The following is a 23,441-nucleotide window of genomic DNA, read 5'->3' as shown; positions in this document are numbered from 1 at the left end:
CCCGACCTTGACGCCTGTTGTATATTTGGAATTTGCGTGTCTCTCTCTCCCCATGGTCGCGTGGATTTTTCTCCGGGTCCTCCGGGTTTCCCCCTCCACATTTATAATCACCAACACGCGTTTAGAGTATTTGACCGCTGTACATTTACAAGTGATAAGCCACTTCGTTGAGCTATCGTTTGTTTTCAGGTCGTTTCTATAAAAGAGCTGAGTAGCTCAGTGAGCCTTACCTGCTCAAATAAAAACAAAACTGCTTCGTTTTATTCTTTGGTTCTTTCGGTAAAGTCACGTAGAAAATATAATAATAGAATACGACGTTTCGGTCGCAACACAAGCAGCCATCATCAGCTAAGAATGAATGATAAAACACAGACACGGAAACAATATAGGCAGACACACCGAGCGAGAAACACACCAAGAGAGGATTATTTAAGGCCTCGGCACAGATTCGTTGTTCTTCTGTTTGTCTTGGTGTCTGTCTCGCTCGGTGTGACCTCTGCATGTGTGTCTGCCTATGTTGTTTCCGTGTCTGTGTTGTATCATTCATTCTTACCTGATGATGGCTGCTTGTGTTGCAACCGAGACGTCGTATTTTATTATTTGATTTGATTTTCGACGTGACTTTACCGAAATAACCAAAGAGTAATTCCTGCAGTCACGAAAGCTTAAAATCTAAATTTCGATTTAATGCTTTCGTGACTGCAGGGATTCATCTTCTTGGTTCTTTCGGTAAAGTCACGTAGAAGGGAAATGATAAAATAATAAAAATAAAACATAATAAGATAATTATCACGACGTTTCGGCCACAACGCAAGCAGCCGTCCTCAGGTGAAGACCAGGTCTGTCGGGGAGACGGCTGCTTGCGTTGTGGCCGAAACGTCGTGAGAATTATTTTATTATGTTTTACTTTTATTATTTTATTACTTCCCTTCTACGTGACTTTACCGAAAGAACCAAGAAGAGGCTTATAATCTAGTTTAGTTTTATATTTACACATGGATCATTATCGTCCCACTCGTCAAATAAATATAATTACGACGCAGTGAATATTCGCATGCGTAATATTCATTTTGCGTGCGTATAATTTGGGTAATTTCTCCTACTTCTGACAGGAAACCAGGCTTGCTGCTATATGGTGATACGAAGATATATATGTATTGTGCGATATAATATCCACGATAATTGCATCTTTTGTTTTGCTAAATATGAAATCGCGGTTACCGCTGCTCATTTATTTGAATGAAAAATAAAAAAAAATTCTCACCAAAATCTTATTTTGCTTTAAAGAAACTCGACGATAAAACGCGTAAAGAAAAAACACCGCCGTTATCCAGTAAACGTATAATGCTTTAGTGAAGCACAAATATCCGTAGTAATTGACGGCGTGGGAATTAATTGACGGCGTGGGAATTAATTGACGGCATTATCGTTTTCATCGTTAGCTCTAATTATGTAATCATGTTTGTCAAGCTGATGGCGACGTGTGTATTACACGCACTGCAGATCGTAAAGACCCATGACGACATGTTACCTCCCTCGCCTGAGATGTGCAAAGAGGTTGTGGGTTCGATTCCAGACCCTGACGATGCCTGTAATAGTTTTGGTGTCTGAGTGCCCCAATCTCTATCTCTCTCTTTCTCCCCGTGGTGGTCGCGTGGATTGTTCTCCGGGTTCCTCCGGTTTTGCCCTCGACAATTATAAAAAAAAACACGCGTTTAGATTGTTTGGCTGTAACTCGAAATTCACGGGTGGGATGATATCAGCCCCCTCGATGAGCTATCATTTACGTATGGCCAGGCCACGGTTCAGTGGGCTTTTACTTGGTGAATACAATTGTTGAAAAATATGTATGTGGGTGTGAAATACAATTAGAAACGTATGGGAAACTAATATCGCGATAATCATCATATCGTGAAATGTGACATCGTATTGCGTCGCGAGATGATATCACCGCGATCCAATGCACGAATCGGGTTAAGCTCTTCCGCATACTCTCCTGTCACCATAACCCCACTCCTTAATTACAACCATTTATCATCTTAAGTACAATTTTACAAATTGCTGTAATGCGCCTTGGAGCAAGGCGCTGTGTAAATCTACGTGAGATAGGAAAAGGTGTGATCTGTGAAGTCGAACAATCTCTCTCGACTCCGGCTGAGGTGTCATCTACACCCCCGTAACGGATACCACCCGAGTGGAATTAACTTTTTTCTGTCGTTCTCTCAATGCCATTCCAGTTGTGCCGTCGCCCAACAAGGCACAGAAGTCGAAACACCCATCGGATCTCTCGCACGACAGCACTGGGACCCTTGGCGTTAGAGAATGGCCCGCGGAAGAGGATGTCACAGAGCCGCTCTGTTTTAGACCACTTCAAGTGAATACCCCGGGTCCGAACTATAGGTGGCAGCAATATTTTTAATCTTTGAAAAATGCTACGCGTTGTGTTCTTGCGTGTATGCGTGCGGTTATACAGGTAGGAACAACAGGTTCCCACACTGCCCACCAGGGATTATTTGTCTGTCTGTCGTGCATATTTGTCTGTCGTGCACGAATGCGCTGTCCAACCAAGTTCCTACCTGTCCACTCCGAAGGAACGTGTTTGGCAACTGGACTGAGACTATTAACTCACGACTACCCTTGAGAACGATATGTACGTGTGTATGTTGAACTTCTTTCGCACCGTACGTAGCCAACCGTGCTAATCGGATGTGCGGGGCGGGGGGGACGGACAACGACAATAAACTAAACACAAAAAAGCTGTTCTAAAGATGTGAGTTTTCAATCAGAACCGTGTGTTAATCACGGGCAGTGACCGAGACCTGGATTCAAACCCAGGTGTCTCAGCGGTGCCGGATCAAGTGCTGACCCCCGGGCAGAGGTCGCAAACGGGTTTTGATTCCTTAAAAGTACCCGTACCCGGCCGCACCAGGGTCGCAAACGGGTACGGGTAGGGTACGGGTATCGGATACCTGATTGCGACCTCTGGGATGAAGCCATGTTGCAGGCGAGGATGGGTTGATTCTAGGAACTTGAATTGTGAGAAGAGACAAGACGTTGGGAAATGAGTGACAAACGGTTACTCACCAGTGACTCACGGCCTACCCGTACCCGTACCCGGCCGCACCAGGGTCGCAAACGGGTACCCGTACCCGGCCGGGTACGGGTAGCCGGGTATCGGGTAGGGTACGGGTATGGGGTACCCGGTTGTGACCTCTGCCCCCGGGTCTTCTGTGCTCACCATCTCATCTGGACACAGCGATGACATTTTACAACCCGCCAATTCATCCGAAGACAATTTGCATATGCCTCACCTTGGGTTTACAGTGTCAAACATCTGTCATGAGACCGATGGATGTGGTCCTATTGCCAACAAATATTTATTGTTTTATTTATTGGTGTGGGCCAGTGGCAACCTGTACCGTTACAACAATAAAACGGAACGATAAAATGTAAGCAGTTAATCCTTTAACACCGACTAACATGCAAATCACATTTTCCCTTTGTTTGTCACTTTTCAAGGTCACGGGAATAAGAAAATGGTAAATGATTTTTTCACGTTTGTGTCCTGCTACTGACCTGGCAGTCAGGCCAGTGGGGAGCCGTGTGAGTAGCCGTCAGCGCTGCGCACGCGGCCACCAACACCGGTGACGATGATCTGAACCGGTCTCCTAGGTCGACTCAGCCTCAAATGAGTACCCGATGTGGTGTCAAAAAAGCATCGCCACTGGGGAGACAAAGGCGGACGAGCCTGGTGCTGGCCCACCCACCCCACATCGTGTGCCGTGTCGCCCTTCGTAGGTGCTCGCTCAACAGCACTTGCCCCAACAGTCTGTTTAGGCTACACGGGAGATCTTTGACTTTGCATTACCCACGATTTCATTTCACACGGCACCTCGGCCACATCAGGGCGACCACTTCGAATGACCCGCAAACGTTAAGACTATTATCTTTCTGCCACCGCTATAGTACTCCTAGCCATGCTAATCGGGTGCTTGAGGGGAGGAATTCTTTGACCTGGTTAACACCGTGGTTTTGTCATTCTTGCGCCATCAACCACTCCAACAAATGTTTCGGTTAACCCAAAACTTAGTGAACGCATCACGGTTCAAAACTAGACTTTTATGGTTCGGTTCTGGTTCACTATTTTTTTTTAAAGCGGTTTTAACAGATTAAACTTACGTAAAATAGTTCGTGCATACCCCGGTAATGGCATTACCCAATACAGTACATAGTACCAGTTAATATAATTACACAATTCAGTACACAATACTCAGTTCATGCAGTACATACCCACTTAATGGCATGACATAATGCAGTGCATAATACCCAGCTAATGGCATTACACAATTCAGGACACGATACCCAGTTACTGCAGTACACAGCGCAGTACGTACACAATAATAAAACAATGCAGTACACAAACCTCCGGTTAGCGGAGTATGTAATCTCCAGTGACAATTATTTATGTTGAACTTCTTTCGCACCCAACGTAGCCAACCGTGCTAATCGGAGGTGTAGAGTGGCGGCCAAGGGATGAGAACCCGTCCTCCGGGAGTACGTCCATCGAGGAGATGCGATCGAGCAACGATAGCAGGTGGCGAGAGGGCGCTGGGTGGATTAGAGTTCATTTACAGGACCGTCGGTGGTGGCTGCAGCGTTTGGCAGGCCTTCATCCAACAGTGGGTTGACTATGGTCGAGAATGTTTTTGGCCAGAGGTAAAGTGATTGTCAACGTGGCGGTGATCGTGCGTCTACGTTTCAGTGTGTTAGTAATGTGATTTGTGAGTGTGTTGGTAATTGTGACGTGATGTGTTGTCAGTGTGGTGGTGGTGGTGGTTATGGTTGTGAGGTGGTCATCATCTATTTGGGGTGCCACGGTGGCGAGATGTTAACTACCTCGCCTGGTATGCAGGAGGTCGTGGGTTCGATCTCGATCCCGATCTCGATCCCGACCCTGACACCTGTATATTTGGAAATTGTAAATCTCTCTCCCCGTGGTCGCGTGGATTTTTCTCCGGGTTCTCCGGTTTTTTTCCTCCACATTTAGAAACGTGCGTTTAGAGTATTTGGCTACAATAAATTTCCACAACATGAGCCACTTCTTGGAGTTATCGTGTGTGGCCAGGTCGCTTCTGAAAAAGCGCCACTTTTTTCAAATTTTGTTGCTGTGGATTTCACACCTGATGATGATTGCTTGTGTTGCAGTCGAAACGTCGTGAGAATTTTATTGTTTTATATTTGTATCATTTTATTAGTTCCCTTCTACGTGACTTTACCAAAAGAACCAAGAATACGAATCCCTGTAGTCACGAAAGCTTTAAATCTTAACATAGTTTATAGTTTTAAATAGTTCATAGTTTCATCCCACGGTGGATTGACGGAGGCCGAGGATTGTACCGGTAAGTCAATGATGTTTCGGGCTCGAGGTAGAACTAAAACTGCACTTGTGGTATCTCCTATTGCAGGCAAGCCAACTCGTGACATATGACCTCGCTGCGTGAGTTCATCCACTCACTCCAAGCTGCTCTTTGCTGCTCATGCTGTTGATGCGACTGCTGTTGTTGCTGATGCTGTCGCCAATCTGCCCTCTATTTCTCTCGTCCTTGCGTTATGTATGCTCCGCCGCACTGATCGTGCGATATAATCAGCCACCTGTTCATGCCCCATCTCTTCATGGAGAAATCAATCACAGCCCATGCCGGACAGGACAATTGGAGGCGGCGCACGCGCCTCCTGCCACATTCCAAGTTCATAAGCCTCGGCTCGTAGGCAGTGGTTGTTTAATTAGCCCACAGTAAGCCTCAGTCTTTGACTGCGTAACGGTCAACACCATCATCATCATCTCAATTCTGCCGGCGGTGATGAGCATAGTCCCATCAGTGTGGCAGTGGTCAGCGCTGCGTGCTATGAACCTGAGAGATTCCCAGACATAAGTGGCAAGTCACATCGGAACCAGTCTTGGCCTCCCCCATCATTTAATTTAAAAAAATACAAATATCCCCCGTATAGCCTGAACAGACTGTTGGGGCAAGTGCTGTTAGCGAGCACCTATAAAGGCCGGGACGGCACACGAGGGGGTGGGTGGACAACACCACGCCCGACCGCCTTCGTCTCCCCAGTGGTGATGTTTACACACCACACCAGGTACCCATTTGAGGCTGAGTCGACCTAGGAGAGGCCCATGACCAGTTCAGATAATCGTCATTGGTGTTGGCCGTGAGCAGGAATCGAACATGGGTGGCCAGGTGCATAGCGCAGCATGCCAACCGCTACGCTACCGCTCCCACCAATACACACACACACACTGACCAACCAGCGTGGTGAAATATGGTCACACAATCCCATTTACACGTCATGCGGGGAAGGCTTTCATCCAGTCATATATTGATAGAGGGCTGCAAACAATGATTAACTAAGAACAGCATTCCTGCTTGTTCTTTACATGTAACATGTAGCAAACATCTCGCGTAACCTAATTCCACTACATCTACGCATCGCTGAATTCCTGCATAACCAGGGCCCAGCGGCACGGGGATGTTTGGCCACCAAATGTTCTTCATCATTGTGCTCAAGATCGGCAAAATGCCCTGAATCTGGAGGGAGGGCGCGGTCAATGCTCTTCTGAAATCTGCGGATGATCCAGCAATAGCCATCGTCCCATATCGTTTCTGCTCACAACCTACAAAAACTTCCTGATCCTGCGAAAAAAACTCGGTCCCATGATCTAATACCAGCCTCCTGAAGGGACCAGATGGGTTCATGCCACAACAAAGGGTCTGCGATCGAGTCCTGACCCTTACGACAAAAATTGAAGCCAGATTTTAAAGGTAAAAAAAAAACTCAATGGAGGTGACTCATTCATCGATCTGTCTTCTAGCCCACGATGCGTTTTGAGAAGCAATGTCTTATGCTGCAGCTGGGCAGATTCCTGTCGTGCGCCGAACGCTATGGCTCATCTGGAATATGCTACGTGACTATGCAGCTCTTTTCCAGAAGCCACCTGGCTCACCATAAATGATAGCTCAACGAAGTGGCTTATCACCGCGTGGACATTTATCGCGAGCCAAAATACTCTAAAGGCGCGACCTCGATTCTAAATGTGGAGGTGTAAAACTGGAGGACCCTGAGAAAAAAAACCACGCGAATAAAAACGGGGATTACCCAAAGGGGGTCCGTGCTCGAACTGATGCCGCTGTTCAACGCGAGCGATGTGCCCCCCCCCCCCACCGGAAACATCGTCCCGCAAAAAAATTGGTACACGGACGACAAGGCCCTGTGGCCCTGGTGGCTACGCAAGCCCCCCGCAGCCTCTCCGGCGGTGGCGACGGTCACTGCCAACTCCGCACCCCAAAAATAAATCAATTGCCTCGGTTTGTCTCATCTCGACGGCGCCCACGTAACACGCACTCGACGTTGACCTTCCGCGGCGAAATGGTGGAGACGCGCAACGGCTGACTATTAAAAAAAAAAGAGACCTGCTCCATGGCTTTGTCAAGTGCCGTACGACAAAGGGGATTTATTTTCCCTCTTTATTGCGATGAAGACCAGGAAGTGCGCCGCTTCAAAGGCTCGCGACGAGAAGCGTTTGTGTGGGAAAAACCCCCTCGTTTTACGTTCTTTCCTTGAACCCGGGGTTTGTAGCCCAATCAAGATCCAGGTACGGCTCTCAACTCTTTGCTCATTGTTTTCCCCACCCCACCGCTTCCACCGAGGGTCAGGTTTGTATTCGCCCGAGGGCATGTTGTATTTTTGAACAGAACACTCACGTTTATTGCTTCATTGCTGGGAGTAAAGCGACTCCAAATCAGAGCAATCGTCTCCCACCGCCCCCACGTCACCTCTCTCTCGTTTCTCACCACCATGCCCCTCAACCAGCGCCCCTCGGGTTTATAAGGAGGCTGAGCTGCATCGGGGCATCTCACAAGACGGCTGAAGTTGAACGCCGAGCGACGATCTCCTGCAACCAACGACTGCCCCCATGGACAAAGGCTTCAACTCCTCGGCTATGGAAGCTCCTCCGGTGAGTAGTCACTGGAACGCTCTGCCTTCCTGTATTTGGAATCCGCTGGAGCTATGCTATTTTAAATCATCGAGATTGAAAACTAGTTTCTGTAGAACTGCTATCATGCATGTTGTTCGTTGTCTCCCCCACCCCCGCACCTCTGATTAGCACGGTTTGCTACGTACGGCGTGAAATAAGTTCCACATACATACACACAAACTCACGAGCTCGACTCTAACCCAGACCACCAAGGTGTCTGCACATCCAACACAAATCTCCTCTCCATTCTCCTCCTCCTCTTGATGTCTGGGTGGCGTGGGGAGCAGTGAGCAGAGTGCCGACTGCTGAACTGGCACCACTGAGAGCCTGGGTTTGAATCCAGGTTTCAGCCACCTGTGATGAAACCGGGGTTTCATGTGCAGTAGTGGGTTGACGGTCTCAGTTCAGTCGCCAAATGACACGCAAAAAAGAAACTACGTTCATTCTAAATTTGAAGTTTTCGTGACTGCAAGGATCCATACTCTTTGGTTCTTTCGGTAAAGTCACGTAGGTGAAAAAAAGAATAAAATAATTAAAAAAAAAATAGAAATAACTACATTTAGTTAATAACTAAATTTAGTTATTTATATTTTTAATACAATTTTAAAATATTTAAAAAATAAGAAAATAATATATATTTTTAGAAATAACTGAATTTAGTCATTTATATTTTTTATTCTTTTATTCTTATTTTTATTTTTTCACCGTCGTGACTTTACCGAAAGAACCAAAGAGTATAAACTACGTTCAATTTTGTTCTGCGCTTCATTTGACTACATTTCAGATTTTAGATTTCAAAATATCGGGGTTCACCTTTCATGCGACAGACATTCCTCCCCATGGCAGAGCGAGTGGGAAGGTGCAAACGCCCCTCGTGTGAGGACCAGAGGCCAATCACTTGAAGGAACCTCAGATGTAGCCCTGTGGTATCCACATTTCAGAGGACCAATTCCCGAACATGAATGTTTCCCTTACACAAATGGGTGCATTGCTCTGTGAGCTGCCGATGGCACAATCGGGATACAATTGAGGTGGGGAAGAATATTCAAGTAAATTAACACTGTGCTAAGTGTATCTTTGTCCTGTGCTGTGTCAGCATGGTTGGTGATGTTGACCTTGTTGTTTCATTAGGGTGCCACGGTGGCGAGATGTTAACTACCTCGCCTGGTATGCAGGAGGCCGTGGGTTCACTCCCGACTCTGACGCCTGTATATGTGGAGTTTGCGTGTCTCTCTCTCTCCCCATGGTCGAGTGGATTTCTGTCTGGGTCCTCTGGTTTTCGATTTGTCTCGCTATAGATTTCCACGTGATAAGCCACTTCTTTCAGTTATTACAGCTCAGTGGGCCTTACCTAGGAAAAAAAACTTTTGTTGTTGTTTAGTTTTCATAAATAAAATAAATGATATGTGCTGTGTTAGTGTCGTGGTGGTGATCCTGTCTGTTGTGTCAGTACGATTTGTGGTTGTGTCACGCGCCGTGTCTGTGTTTGTCTCAGGCGTACCCGGTCCAGTCCAGGTTCAGCCGCAAGTTCATCATCGTCTGCGCGTCGCTGCTGGTGCTGCTGGTCGCGGTGGTGGTGGCGGGCGTCCTGCTGGGAGTCTTCATCGGTGGCAAGAACGCGACCGAGGTACGTGTGTTCGTTTGTTTGTGTTCGTTTGTGTTCGTGTGTGTGTGTGTTTGTTTGTGTTTGTTTGTTTGTGCGCGTGTTCGTGTGTTCGTTCCTGTGTGACGATTACCTGAACCAGTCACGAGCCTTCCCCTAGGTCGGCTCAGCCTCAAATTAGTACCTGGTGCGGTGTGTAGTAGACATCACCACTGGGGAGACAAAAGCGGCCGGGCGTAGTGTTGGCCACCCACCCCCTCGTGTGCCGTGCCGGCCTTCACAGGTGCTTGCTAACAGCACTTGCCCCGAAAAGGGGGATCTTTATCTTTTTATTTGGGGAGCGGTAGTGCAGCAGTGAGTGTGCTGCGTTACGAACCCGTCTTTCCTGAGTTCGATTCCCACTCACGACAGTGACAATTATCTGAACCGGTCCTGGCCCTTCCCGAGGTCGACTCAGCCTCAAATAAGTACCTGGTGCGGTGTGTAATCACCGCCACTTGGGAGACAAAGGCAGCCAAGGATTGTGCTGGGCCTTAATGGGTGCTCGCTAACAGCACTTGCTCCAAAAATCTGTTAAGGCTACATGGGGGATCTTTGTCTTTGCGTGGAGAGTAGCTCTACCAGCTGTCCGTGGGGGATAAGGACGGCAACGTTGAGGAGCAGACGGTGCAGGTGAACCCCCAGGAGAACGTTGCCACCTTCTACATCCAGAACGGCAACGTCTCCTCCACCACGCTCCTCGACTATGCCAAGGCGAGTCCATCACGCAGCAGCAGCAGCAGCAACATCGTCATCTCGTTCACCTCCAGCAACCAACACCGCAACAACCTCAGACATCATCTCCACCGACACCTCCGACACGACCTCGTTCACCGCCTCCACCGACCCCAGCGCGCAGCGACGATGTCTCGCCGACACTCCCCATGCAAACCCCACGTCCTTTACTCTGCACCGCGAACATCACCACCGCCGCTGCCTACCTTGATATTCAAAAAACTATAGCCCATAAAACGAAACCAGCTAAGGCCCAACGAGCTCTGTAGCTCTTTTTTTGTTTAATCAGAAGCGACCTGGCCACAAATGGTAGCCCAACGAAGCGGCTTATTTTCATCGCGTGGACATTAATAGCAGCCAAATTAGACGAAACGCGTGATGTTGATTCTAAATGTGGAGGGAAAACCAGAGGACCTGGAGAAAAGTCCACGCCACCAGGGGGAGAGAGAACATGCAAAACTCCAAATATCCAGCAGAAGGCGTCAGGGTCGGGATCGAACCAACGACCTCCTGTATACCAGGCGAGGTAGTTAACATCTCACGATCTGTGGCAGAAAATCACAACTGTGCTCCAAACACAATGCACCCTCAAATCAATGTGCGCTGATGCCTACTTTATTGAGGGCAATGTTGGCACGTAAATTAAAGATTGATTTCTAGAAAAAATATGATGGTGATATAGTAATAGGTTCTTACCCTTTCAACTGGTACAAAAGCTGACACCTTTATACAAGGCATCATGTTTGCAATAACCACAACACAAGCAGTCAAATGCAAACAAAAAGAAAACAACTCTGTTGTTCAGTATTGTTTTCTTTTTGTTTGCATTTTGACTGCTTTTGTACCAGTTGAAAGGGTAAAAACCTATTACTATATTTTGCCACTGGTAAAGGAGATGTCTCATAGGTCATAGTGATGTTGACGATGTTGACGATGGGGATAATACTGATGATGACTGTGATGTTGGTGATGATGATGATGATGATGTCGACGGTGATGTTGACGTTTTGTAGAACCTCGTGGTGATGAGAACGAACGAACCGGGCGAGTGCTACGTGCGGGAAATTGGCGCCGGAGATTTCCCGTCGTTCTCCGAGCTGAGAGACAGCCTCAAGAATCTCAACGTGAGCCCAACAACACGAACCAACACGAACACCACATCAACAACAACAAACACCACAACAACAACAAGCACTAAGTGGCAGTGATGCCACCACAGCGCTCATGCCAGGCCAGGTGCACTTCAAGGCCATGGGTTGACTGACTGAGATGAGATGAACAACACAACCACCATCACGACCACCATTCCGGCACCACCGCCGACATCACAAATCCACTCACCACCACACTGTTGACTACGCACCATAGCAATACTCACTATGTACACACTGCTCACCACGTAACCCTCTCTGTCACCCTGCCACCGCAACATACCTCTCACCACTCACCCTGCTCACCCCTCCTGCCATCTCTATCTTAACAGGCGCAAAGATTCCCCGTGTAGCCTTAACAGACTGTTGGCTAAAGTGCTGTTAGCGAGCACCCATGAAGGCCGGCACGGCACACGAGGGGGTGGGTGGCCAGCACCACGCCCGGCCGCCTTTGTCTCCCTAGTGGCGATGTTTACGCACCGCACCAGCTACTCATTTGAGGCTGAGTCGACCTAGGGGTGGTCCACGACCGGTTCAAATAACCGGTCACTGGTGTTGGCCGTGACAACGGGAATCGAACTCGGGTCATCTCGGGTTCGTAGAGCAGCGTGCTGACCGCTGCACTGCCGCTCACAACCTGGCTTAATACCAGACTCCTCACTCACTCACTCCTCACTCACTCGTGCACAGAGAGCCCCGAGTGACGCCACCCGGCCCAACCCTTGATCTCCCCGGGGTGCCACCTCAATTCCATTACCTCTGATCCAGACGGCGCGGTCACACATCATCCGCTCTGTCGCAATCTCCCCCTCCCCCTCTGCCCGCGTTTTTCCCTGTGTCCCTCTGCGTCTATCAACGTTCTCTGTCTGCGTCGCTACCTGTAACGCGACTTGTCTGTCTGTCTGTCTACATGACTCAGAATCATCATGATATGTCAATCTCAATTTTGGAGCTTTCGTGACTGCAGGAATTATTCTTTGGTTCTTTCGGTTAAGTCACGTATAAAGATAAAATAATAAATTAAATAATAGCATACTAGACGTTTCGATTGCAACACAAGCAATCATCATCCGGTATAAAAGAAATAGCAACAAAAATCTAACCAGAAAACTATAGACAGACACACAAGCAGACAGACATCACACAGACACACAGAGAGAGAACACGTATCGGCAGAAAGATATGCACTGGAGGAATCAGATGAGCTATTAAGCTTTTTTTAACGGATGTCCAGTTGGGGCGCGTGAGAACGTTAACAACAACAAACAATGCAACGAAGCGATGTCAGTGCAAAATATAGGAAAGGTAAACAAATAACTTCCAAATGTATACACGTAAGATTAAACTATTTTATCTTATCAGGTAGGGCCCACTGAGCTATTAGCATCTTTTTCAGAAGTGACCTGGCCACAAATTATAGTTCAACGAAGCGGCTCATCATGTGGATGTGTATAGCAGCAAAATAATCTAAATAATTTAAACGCGATACGTGCTGTTATGTTTCGCAATTTGTCTATTTCTTCATGACTCCCTGTCTGTCTGCCTGCCTCCCTGTCCCTCTGTCTCCATTTGTCTCTCTCTCGCTCTCACTGCCTCTCTTAATCTCGTTTGGTCTTCTCTTATTGCCTCTCCATCTCTGTGCATCTGTCCCTCCGTTTCCTCATTAATCTATCGTCCTCCGTCATTTGACTCCAGCTGTGTTTTTTTTTAAAGTGAGACAGAGTGAGACTGCTTTGTTTCTCCAAACAATGTGGCAGTTGGGATTCAGTGCGCACAAGGCAGACACGGGTCAGCCTCTAGATGAGCCCCTAAACAAATTAGATTTAAAGTAAAAAAAAATCTCCACGCATTTCGCTGAGAGTGGAAATCGTTGGGGAGTGCTTCGTGTGCCAGTGGACAGAGGAGGCCAGGACCTTGTCAGTGTGAGGGGTTCCCTCCAGTGGCGGTAGCGTGGCTGGCGAGGGACCCGGTGCAAGGAATGAAAAAGAGGTCGTTGACTCCTGTCCACCTCTTTGTAGCGGGCGTGGTAGAGCGGAGGAATCAGAACATTGGCAGATGACATCGCTGGTGGTGGTGGTGGTGCTGGTAGCGTAGTTTCTTGTCCTTCCCCTGCATCTCCGATTAGCACGGTTGGCTACGTACGGTGCGAAAGAAGCTCAACATACAAATGCATACACAGTGACAGTGGTGGTGATCATTATTGATGGTGGCGCTGGTTGTAGGGGTGTGAGCAGTGATAGTGGTGACATTATTGATGGCCGTAGTGGTGGTAATAGTAATGTTGACGGTGATAGCAATGATGGTGATGATGGTGATGGTAATTGTGGCAATAGTTGCAGTGTTACTGCTGCTGGTGGTGAAGAGAATGGTCATGGTGGTGGTGACTGGGGTGACAGTTGTAGCGGTGATGATAATGGCGATGGCATTGATCGTAGCAATTCATATAATTAACGCTGCTGATGATGGAGGTGGTGGTGGTTGTTGTGATAGTGACATGTGATGATTGATGGTTCAAGTTCAAGTTCATTTATTAGGTTTCGCCCTGTGAGCCATTCGGCTCTTGAATCGGGTGCAACCGCAACAAACAAAAAACAAAAACATGAACAAAAAACATCTTAAAGTGAATATGTGACTGAGTGCAAACAGACAATCGTAGAAAAGACAGCAAGACGATGCTGATAGTATGGTGGTGATGATCATTAAAGACGATGAAAGTGGTGGTGGTGGTGGTGGTGGTTATTAACGATAACGATGATTATGTATGGTCAAGGTGATGGTACTGGTAGTAATCACGGTTGCGGTGTTGACTGGACTCACAGGGTCAGACGGTGCAGGCAAGCGGCGCCTCAGATGGCTCCTCGTTCATCCCCGGTGCCGAGATCTTCGACCGATCCCTGTTCAGCCGCAGCGCCAGCCTCCTCTGCCAGGACGTGAGATCGTTCTGGCTCGTCAAGGGCAGTGAGTACATCTCTGAGTACACAAGCCAACACAGGGGACAGAGCTGAGTACGGACCTTGGCAATGAGAACTCGGCGCCGACTAGATAAGGATGCATGTCTAGGCTGTGCGGCGTTCGGGGTTTTTCTAGCACACCATCACGTGACCTTCGGTCATCCTCACAGCAGCGTTTGGCTAACCATCAAGCAAAGACGGTCAGATGCACTTCTGCGACCATCTGGAATGCCCTTCCTTCCGATATTAGGGAGCCACTGGAGTTATGCACTTTTAAATGTAAATTGAAAACTCATGTATTTCGAACTGCTTTTTGCGTTTAGTTTCCGCGCACCTCCAATTAGCACGGTTGGCTACGAACGATGCCAAAGAGGTTTAACATACGATACAAGGCTGATGTTTACTTTTTTGAAAAACATACTTTACATTTATCTTCTGGTGAGGTGGCCAGGCAGCTCAGAGGTCAAAGCTCTGAGCTGGCATCGATCGCTGAGATCCTGGGTTCGAATCCAGTGTTGATGGTCTCGTTTGGGCCACACAATCTGCATGGTCTAATTGTCATGCGATGACCATTTCTCTCTGTAGCAGCCGCCTGAGGTAGCCAGGAGATGGCAGTACAGCAATGGATTGTTAATTCTATCACGCCATTGCATGCTGATTGCGACAATGAAGATGACGGGATGATGATGGATTATGGTCGAGACTAACGTCAGCCAATGGAGGGAACGCGCCCAAAAGGGAATCTACTGCCGAGATGTTAACTACCTCGCCAGGTGTACAGGAGCTCGTGGGTTCGACCCCGACCCTGACGCCTGCTGTAGATTTGTTACCTGTGTTGCTCCCGCTATGTATCTTGGTGATATCTGTCTGCTAATATGTTTGTCTATAGTTTTCTGGTTAGATTTTATGTCGCTATTTCATTATACCTGATGATGATTGCTTGTGTTGCAATCGAAACGTCGTATTCTATTATTTAATTTAATTTATTATTTTATCTTTAGACGTGACTTAACCGAAAGAACCAAATAATAATTCCTGCAGTCACGAAAGTTCTAAAATTAAGATTGAACCACTTCTACGGGGAAGTTTTAAGCGTATCTTTTTTCTCTCTCTCTGGCGACTTGTTTTCTCTGCCTGTGTCCTCTTTAGAATGTTCACACTTAAATTCTAACTTAGCAATCTTTGAAATACGTAATCAACCAGGCTATGCGTTAATTGTGTGTTGACCGACCCTCTGTGTTGTATTACATTACATTTCGATATTTTACTAGGTTATTTAATTTTAGTGTGTCCTCCTGATTTTCAGGCTTACTTGCCGTGCAGCACCACGTCTGTTGACCACTCATTGATATGCTATTTTTTTCTCTAACCCCCCTCCCTCTCTCTGCCTCCGCCCCCCCCCTCTGTCTATTTAAGGCCACCCCACAGAGACGATCACCCCTCTCTGTTACCTGTGTTGCTCCCGCTATGTATCTTGGTGATATCTGTCTGCTAATATGTTTGTCTATAGTTTTCTGGTTAGATTTTATGTCGCTATTTCATTATACCTGATGATGATTGCTTGTGTTGCAATCGAAACGTCGTATTCCATTATTTAATTTAATTTATTATTTTATCTTTAGACGTGACTTAACCGAAAGAACCAAATAATAAATGTAGATTTGTAGTTTGCGTATCTCTCTCATCATCATCATCATCATCACGGTGGCCAGGAGATATTAACTACCTCGCCTGGTGTACAGGAGCTCGTGGGTTCGACCCCGACCCTGACGCCTGCTGTAGATTTGTAGTTTGCGTATCTCTCTCATCATCATCATCACGGTGGCCAGGAGATATTAACTACCTCGCCTGGTGTACAGGAGGTCGTGGGTTCCATCCCGACACTGACGCCGGTGTATTTGTAATTAGCATGTTTCTCTCTCTCTTCCCGTGATCGAGTGGATTCTTCTCCGGGTCTTCCGGTTTGAACCTCCACATTTAGAATCGGAATGCTGTTATGGTATTAGGCTACGATACATTTCCAAGTGATAAGCCACTTCGTTGAGCTATCATTTGTGGCTAGATCGCTTCTGAAAAGGAGGTGTCAACAAAAATTGTGCATCGTGTTTAGTTTATTCAATCATCTCGTGTGTAAGTGCGAGGTGGATTACACTGAAATATGGCGTGAGGATGACAAGGCTGTGTTTATTGATCCTGGCTGGAAATGGAATCCTGAAACACATTTCTGCGGAGGGAGCTGGTAGTAACGTTGGGTTGCTCGGTCAATGGTCAGGGTCAACGGCGGCGTGGTGTATTCCGCAAATATGCCCGACTGTGAGGGCGGGCACAAGCCGGCGTGAGTAGGTTAAACGTTGAGTTTTATAAGGGCACCACGGGGTGACCAGCCCCTCCCCACCCAGCCCCACCCCCCCACCCAGCCCTACCCTCCACACCCAGCCCCTCCCCACCCTCCCCTCTCCACCCAGCCCCTCCCATTTTTGGATGGACGACGGACGGACACAATAGTCCCCTGTGGGCTGGTGGAAACAGGTGGTTCCTACCAGTATAAGCAAAGTAAGAACTGCAAACTCACATCTGTTTTGCTTCTTTCTCTCTTCTGTTACAGACCCCAACCGGGCAATATGCGTGACGTGGAGGAGCAGAATATTATGTATCTTCCGTCGGTGTCTTACAATCAGGTTTTGTTTTTCATGGTCGCGTTAGGTTTTTGAGAGGCCCTTGTTGGTAAGGCCCTGCGTTAGGTTAATCAATATGGGTAGAACGAGTAATCGGGTCACGGTGATTTATAATCTTAAACTACACGCGGGGTTTGCGCGCTTCTGCTCTCTGTTGGCTTTCACGTCGCAACTCGTCCAAAAATCACCCTTCAGAAACCCACCGGTTGGAAATTGTCATGAGGCCTCAAGTTTATAAAAAAAAACAAAAGTTCTGCATTTTATCTCCCCACCACCACCACCTCAACGTTCGGCTGCCCAAAACTGAACATTTTCCTTTTTGGATGGTTCCTGTTACAACTACAGTATATGTACATGTAGCTGGTCTGCCCTGTCCCCTCTTGAATCCTTTAGATTATGTATATACAGTACCAGAGGTGTGGACTCGAGTCATGTGACTTGGACTCGAGTCAGACTCGAGTCATGAATTTGATGACTTGCGACTCGACTTGGACTTGCATAACAATGACTTTGTCCCACCTATGAGATGTGGACTCGAGTCATGTGACTTGGACTCGAGTCAGACTCGAGTCATGAATTTGATGACTTGCGACTCGACTTGGACTTGCATAACAATGACTTTGTCCCACCTCTGCACAGTACACATGTAGACTGTATAGAGTCGGCCGAATCACGGGGAATGCGCCCCAATCTACATCAGATCGCAAGAAGACGCACGCGGTGATAGGAGCCTGAAAGGGGTTTGTTAAATATGTTGGACGGGTAAAACAACAACTCAACAATAAACGGAGAGCGATGACGATGTCTCTCCACCACGGAAAGAGGTCTTCGACAAACCAAACGCATTCGGCACGGAGCCAGTGACCTCGAGGTCCGCGTGAGCGACACGGGACGTCGTTCATCCAATCACAGGCAGTTACGATCACAACACTCCGGTAAAACAACAGCAGCAACAACAAAAAAATGATTTTCGTTTGGGGCCGTCCATAAATGACGTCACGCACCTAGGGGGGGGGGGTCAGACATTTGTGACGATGTGTGACGAGGGGGGGGGTGAGAAATGTGACGTTACATCAAAATGCGCAACTTTAAATAAAGATAGACAACACGTTCTACTTAATTAAATAGACTTTTTAATAAATGTTTTCTCCTACAACATCAGAGTCCAGCGCCACATTAAATACGCACTACGATGACAATAGTTTAAAGCGATTTGAAGCATGTTTTTTTTTTTGGGGGGGGGGGGGGGCGGCAGAGCTTTGTGACGTCATATTTGAGGGGGGGGTCTGGCTTTTTGTGACGCCATGTGACGAGGGGGGGGGGGTCAAAAATCGTCCAAAATCGCGTGACGTCATTTATGGACGGCCCCTTTTCCACAAACGTGTAAACCGCATGAAACGGCGCCAGGAGTGACCGCTACAGAGAAGCAGCAGGCGTCCTTCACATTGTACGAATTCTCTTTTTGATTTTTTTTACAAAAAATAAAAAAACGCTTCGCTATTATCTTTGTTCGTCGCACGCCCGAGTGTCGGAACAAAAAATAAAAAAAGTTATTTGACCAAACCGCACGTGCGCGTGGAAGTGACTCGTTTCGGCTCGCCGTTAGGGGCCATCCATTTAGTAGGTACATTTAGAAGGTACATTTAGAGGATATATTTAGTAGGTACATTTAGAGGGTACATTTAGTAGGTATATTTAGAGGGTACATTTAGAAGGTACATTTAGAAGGTACATTTAGAGGATATATTTAGTAGGTACATTTAGAGGATATATTTAGTAGGTACATTTAAAGGGTACATTTAGAAGGTACATTTAGAAGGTACATTTAGTAGGTACATTTAAAGGGTACATTTAGAAGGTACATTTAGAAGGTACATTTAGTAGGTATATTTAGAGGGTACATTTATAAGGTACATTTAGAAGGTACATTTAGAAGGTACATTTAGAAGGTACATTTAGAGGGTACATTTAGAAGGTACATTTAGAAGGTACATTTAGAAGGTACGTAAAAATATGTCAAAACTTGACGCCTTCCCCCCTCAAAGTACACCCCCCTCCCCTACCTGCGTACGAATCCTATAGAACGGCCGATATTAAATCCACGCAGATTAAATATCGGTCCTAGCTTAACACACAGCTTTGTACAAACAGTTATTATACTTCACCATGTTATCCATCCTGACTGGTTATTCAAGAACACGTCCATTATGATCTTAAAACACAAAACTCGGTGAACTAGCCTCTATATAAAGTGCGTCGACTGGGCCGTCCATAAATGACGTCACGCACCTAGGGGGGGGTTGGTCAAAATCGTCAAAAATCGCGTGACGTCATTTATGGACGGCCCCTAACAGTAGCCCGATGTACAGGGCAGTGTTAGTGGTGAAGTCCGGGGGGCGGCAACAGCACGAACAGGGAGCACAGCGACAGCTAAAACCTTGAGCCAGCGGCAGACTTGCATGCAGTGAGGCGAGATTGCAGGATGTGTAAATCATCCGTGGTGAGACAGGCCACCAGACGATGTCTGCAGCCTCACTGCTGAGCAGTAGGTTAAACGTTGAGTTTTAATAGGGCACCACGGGGTGACCAGCCCCACCCCTCCCAGCCCCCCACCCCTCCCACCCCCCACCCAGCCCCTCCCCACCCTCCCCACCCAGCCCCTCCCCACCCTCCCCTCTCCACCCAGCCCCACCCCTCCCATTTTTTGATGCACGAAGGACGGACGGACACAATAATCCCCTGTGGGTTGGCGGAACCAGGTGGTTCCTACCAGTATTATCGAGGCTTCACCCCCCCCCCCGTTTCCTATGCGCACATTGTCAGTAGACCCCCCCATGCACAAGCGAATGCATTTGAGTTAACCCCCTCACCCCCCTCCATGCGTACGTGCCCCTTAGTCGCAGGAACGCGATCCACACGCGCACAGAGCGCCCACAACAGACCCGAGGGAGCGGTGGGTGCGATGGTTGGGGGGGCACCGCTGCGCTACTGAACCCTCCTCCACCTGAGTTCGATCGAGGGTCGTGGCGAGCGTCAGTGGCGAGCGGTGTGTGAACTCGCGCGAGAAGTGCCCCTTCACACGCACGTGGTCACGTCGACAACCCTCCCGGTGGCTGTAACAGCGTGGGGAAGGTCCTCATCCAGCAGTGGATTGACAAGCGGGGGGGGGGGGGGGTTGCTGTAAACGAGAGCTGTGATCGATCCAAATTAAGCGCAGAAGCAACTTTTCACGTTACCATGAAAATTTGTTTAGAGCTAAACATGACCATTAACTCACCACTCATAACTACTGCTACGCCGCACGACACAATTTAACTGCAGTTGGAGCGCCACGATGTTAACTACCTCGCCTGTTGTACAGGAGGTCGTGGGTTCGATCCCGACCCTGACACCTGCTGCAGATTTGAAGTTTGCGTGTTCACTCTCCGTGTGGTCGCGTCCTCCGGGTTTCCCCTCCACATTTGTTTGTTGCGGTTGCACCCGATTCAAGAGCCGAATGGCTCACAGGGCTATTACCTAATGAATGAAACTGAAAAAAAACTGAGAGAATCAACATTCGCTTAGGGTTTCGATTTAAAGCTTTCGTGACTGCAATAATAAAATAATTATTTTTAAATATATTTTTTATTATGTTATATTTTTATTATTGTTGTATTATTTCCCTTCTACGTGACTTTACCGAAAGAACCAAGAAGATTCGTTTGGGGTGTTATTTGCCTGCTTCTATACATTTCCACTTGATAAACTAACTTCGTTGAGCTAGCATTTGTGGCCGGGTCGCTACTAATTAAAGAGCTTTACTGTATAGCTCAGTGTGCCTTACCCGGTAAATATAAAAAAATAGTATCGATTTAAAGCTTTCGTGACTGCAGAGATTCATCGTTTAACCACAGCTGGATGGCTGAAAGCCAGACGCGAACCGAGGCTCCCAGCGGTGCCGGCTTGGAGACCTGACCTCTGAGCCACCCGGCCTCCTCTGATCAACGTCAATGTTAAAGGGGCTCACGATGCAGGCAAAACATTCCGTACCCCCCCCACTCCCCGTGTTTGACTGCCGAGTTGGTACAGTCCCATTGCCCCCCCCCACTCCCCCCGTGTTTAACTGTCGAGTTGGTACAGTCCCATTGCCCCCCCACTCCCCGTGTTTGACTGCCGAGTTGGTAGAGTCCCATTGCCCCCCCCCACTCCCCGTGTTTGACTGCCGAGTTGGTACAGTCCCATTGCCCCCCCCCCCACTCCCCGTGTTTAACTGTCGAGTTGGTACAGTCCCATTGCCCCCCCCCCACTCCCCGTGTTTAACTGTCGAGTTGGTACAGTCCCATTGCCCCCCCCCACTCCCCGTGTTTGAGTGCCGAGTTGGTACAGTCCCATTGTCATCGCTGGGTGCAATTTGCTTGATTTACCAAATTGTGAGTGCGACCCAACCCCCCAGCACCACCACGATCCCCTCCCTCCCCCTTATCTCTCCCACAAAACGCAGCTCTCCCTTGCCTCTCTCAATCTCGCCAGCGCCGCTCTCCCCCTCTTTGAGAGATAGACATCACATTAAACATGATACAAAGGCGCCTGACAAAGACAAATCGGTGCTCCCGAGAAATGAAGAGAGAGAGGGAGGGTGGAGGAGAAAGAGGGGGTGGAGAGAGGGGTGAGTGAGGGGCAGAGGGGTGAGTGGGGAGGAGGAGGGGGAGAGTTGGGGGGAGAGTGAAGGAGGAGGAAGAGAGGAATGAGTTTGGGGGGGGGGATGGAAAGATGGGTGGGTGGGAGAGAGGGGTGAGTTGGGGGGGGGTGAGAGAGAAAGAGGGGTGAGTTGGGGGGGGAGGGGTGAGTGGGTGGGGGGTGTTCACGGAGGGACGGCAGGGAGATTTAATATTAGGCTTAGTAGCGGTTGCACTTATCCATATTTAAACACCAGAGCGTGGTGAGTGAGAAATGCGTCTGTGTGTTGTGCATGCGCCGTGCGTGCCGCGTGACATCCGCCCATCAGCGCAGCCATGTGCATATCAATTATGTACAGTCGAGGTCACGTACACATACAAAGATCCCCCGTATAGCCCTCTTCACTTTCAACTGTTGGGTCAAGTGCCCTTTTGAGAGCACCCATAAAGGCCGGCACGAGTGGGGTGGGTGGCCAACACCACGCCCGGCCGCCTTTGTCTCCCCAGTGCTCGCCGAGTCGGTAGCGCAGTGCGCTAACCACTGCGCCACCGCTCCAATCCAATAAATCCAATAGCGGCCAAGCACCACGAAGTGACGGGTGACGTCACCACGGCGCTTGTGCCAGGCCAGGTGCACTTTCAGGCCACGTGATGTTGTCGAAAGCTCCCTGACAGCAGGTCACGGGGCAGAGCCCAGGTGTTCGGGTTGACTGAGATGACTGGCAGATGCACCACCACACACACACAAGACAAAGATCCCCCGTGTAGCCTCAACAGACTTTTGTGGGCAAGTGCTGTTCGCGAGCACCTATGAAGGCCGGAACGGCACACGAGGGGGTGTGGGTGGTCAGCACCACGCCCGGCCGCCTTTGTCTCCCGAGTTTGCGATGTTTTTAAACATCACACCAGATACTCAATTGAAGCTGAGTCGACCTAGGGGAGTCCCAGGACCGGTTCATTTAATCGTCAATGGGTGTTGGTGGCCGTGAGCGGGCATCGAACTCGGGTCTCCGGGGTTCGTAGCGCAGCGTAGCGCTAACCGCTACGCTACCGCTCCAGCAAAGACAAAGATCCCCCGTATAGCCTCAACAGCCTGTAGGGGCAAGTGCTGTTAGCGAGCACCTATGTAGTGTAGACACACCGCTCCCCACACGTACACTCACAACACCGAGTTCTCGGCTGGGTGGCTGAACTGATGACCGTGAGGCTTAGCCCGGATTGGAGTCACTCTCCGAGTGGATTCCTCTGGGAAGAGGAGACCGGAAATTGGTTCCACTTTCAATTTATTTACAGGGCAGAGCAGCGGAGATGACTGATGTGGCAGCACTTCGAATCTTCGCTCTCTCTCACACACACACATGCACTCACTCGGATAACACACGTGCACACACATACGTACGTGCTCACACACACACACATACACTCACTCGGATCACACACATGCACACGTACGCACGTGCATACACCCTACTCACACACACACTCGGATGGATCAACAACAACAATCGCCGTTCACCACGAAGTGGCGGTGACGTCACCACGGCGCTTGTGCCATGCTAGGTGCACTCTGAGGCCACGTTAAGTGTCGAAG

At 48.5% G+C, this 23,441-nt stretch overlaps 1 protein-coding gene across 1 annotated transcript; it reads left to right on the top strand.

The window, feature by feature from the left end:
• The first annotated feature begins 7,906 nt into the window (after positions 1 to 7,906).
• On the top strand, positions 7,907 to 17,425 carry LOC144727995 (uncharacterized). The gene is made up of 6 exons (XM_078607178.1): positions 7,907 to 8,020; positions 9,537 to 9,668; positions 10,260 to 10,397; positions 11,432 to 11,542; positions 14,389 to 14,527; positions 17,126 to 17,425. The coding sequence occupies exons 1-6, from the start codon at positions 7,979 to 7,981 to the stop codon at positions 17,221 to 17,223; spliced, it is 660 nt and encodes a 219-aa protein (XP_078463304.1). The 5' UTR covers positions 7,907 to 7,978; the 3' UTR covers positions 17,224 to 17,425.
• The last annotated feature ends 6,016 nt before the right edge of the window (positions 17,426 to 23,441 follow it).

Source organism: Lampetra planeri, chromosome 27, assembly GCF_965212315.1.
Source record: "Lampetra planeri chromosome 27, kcLamPlan1.2.h2, whole genome shotgun sequence".
Lineage (NCBI taxonomy): Eukaryota > Metazoa > Chordata > Hyperoartia > Petromyzontiformes > Petromyzontidae > Lampetra > Lampetra planeri.
Note: the sequence above shows the minus strand (reverse complement) of the source record. Positions and strands in the feature narration are given on the sequence as shown.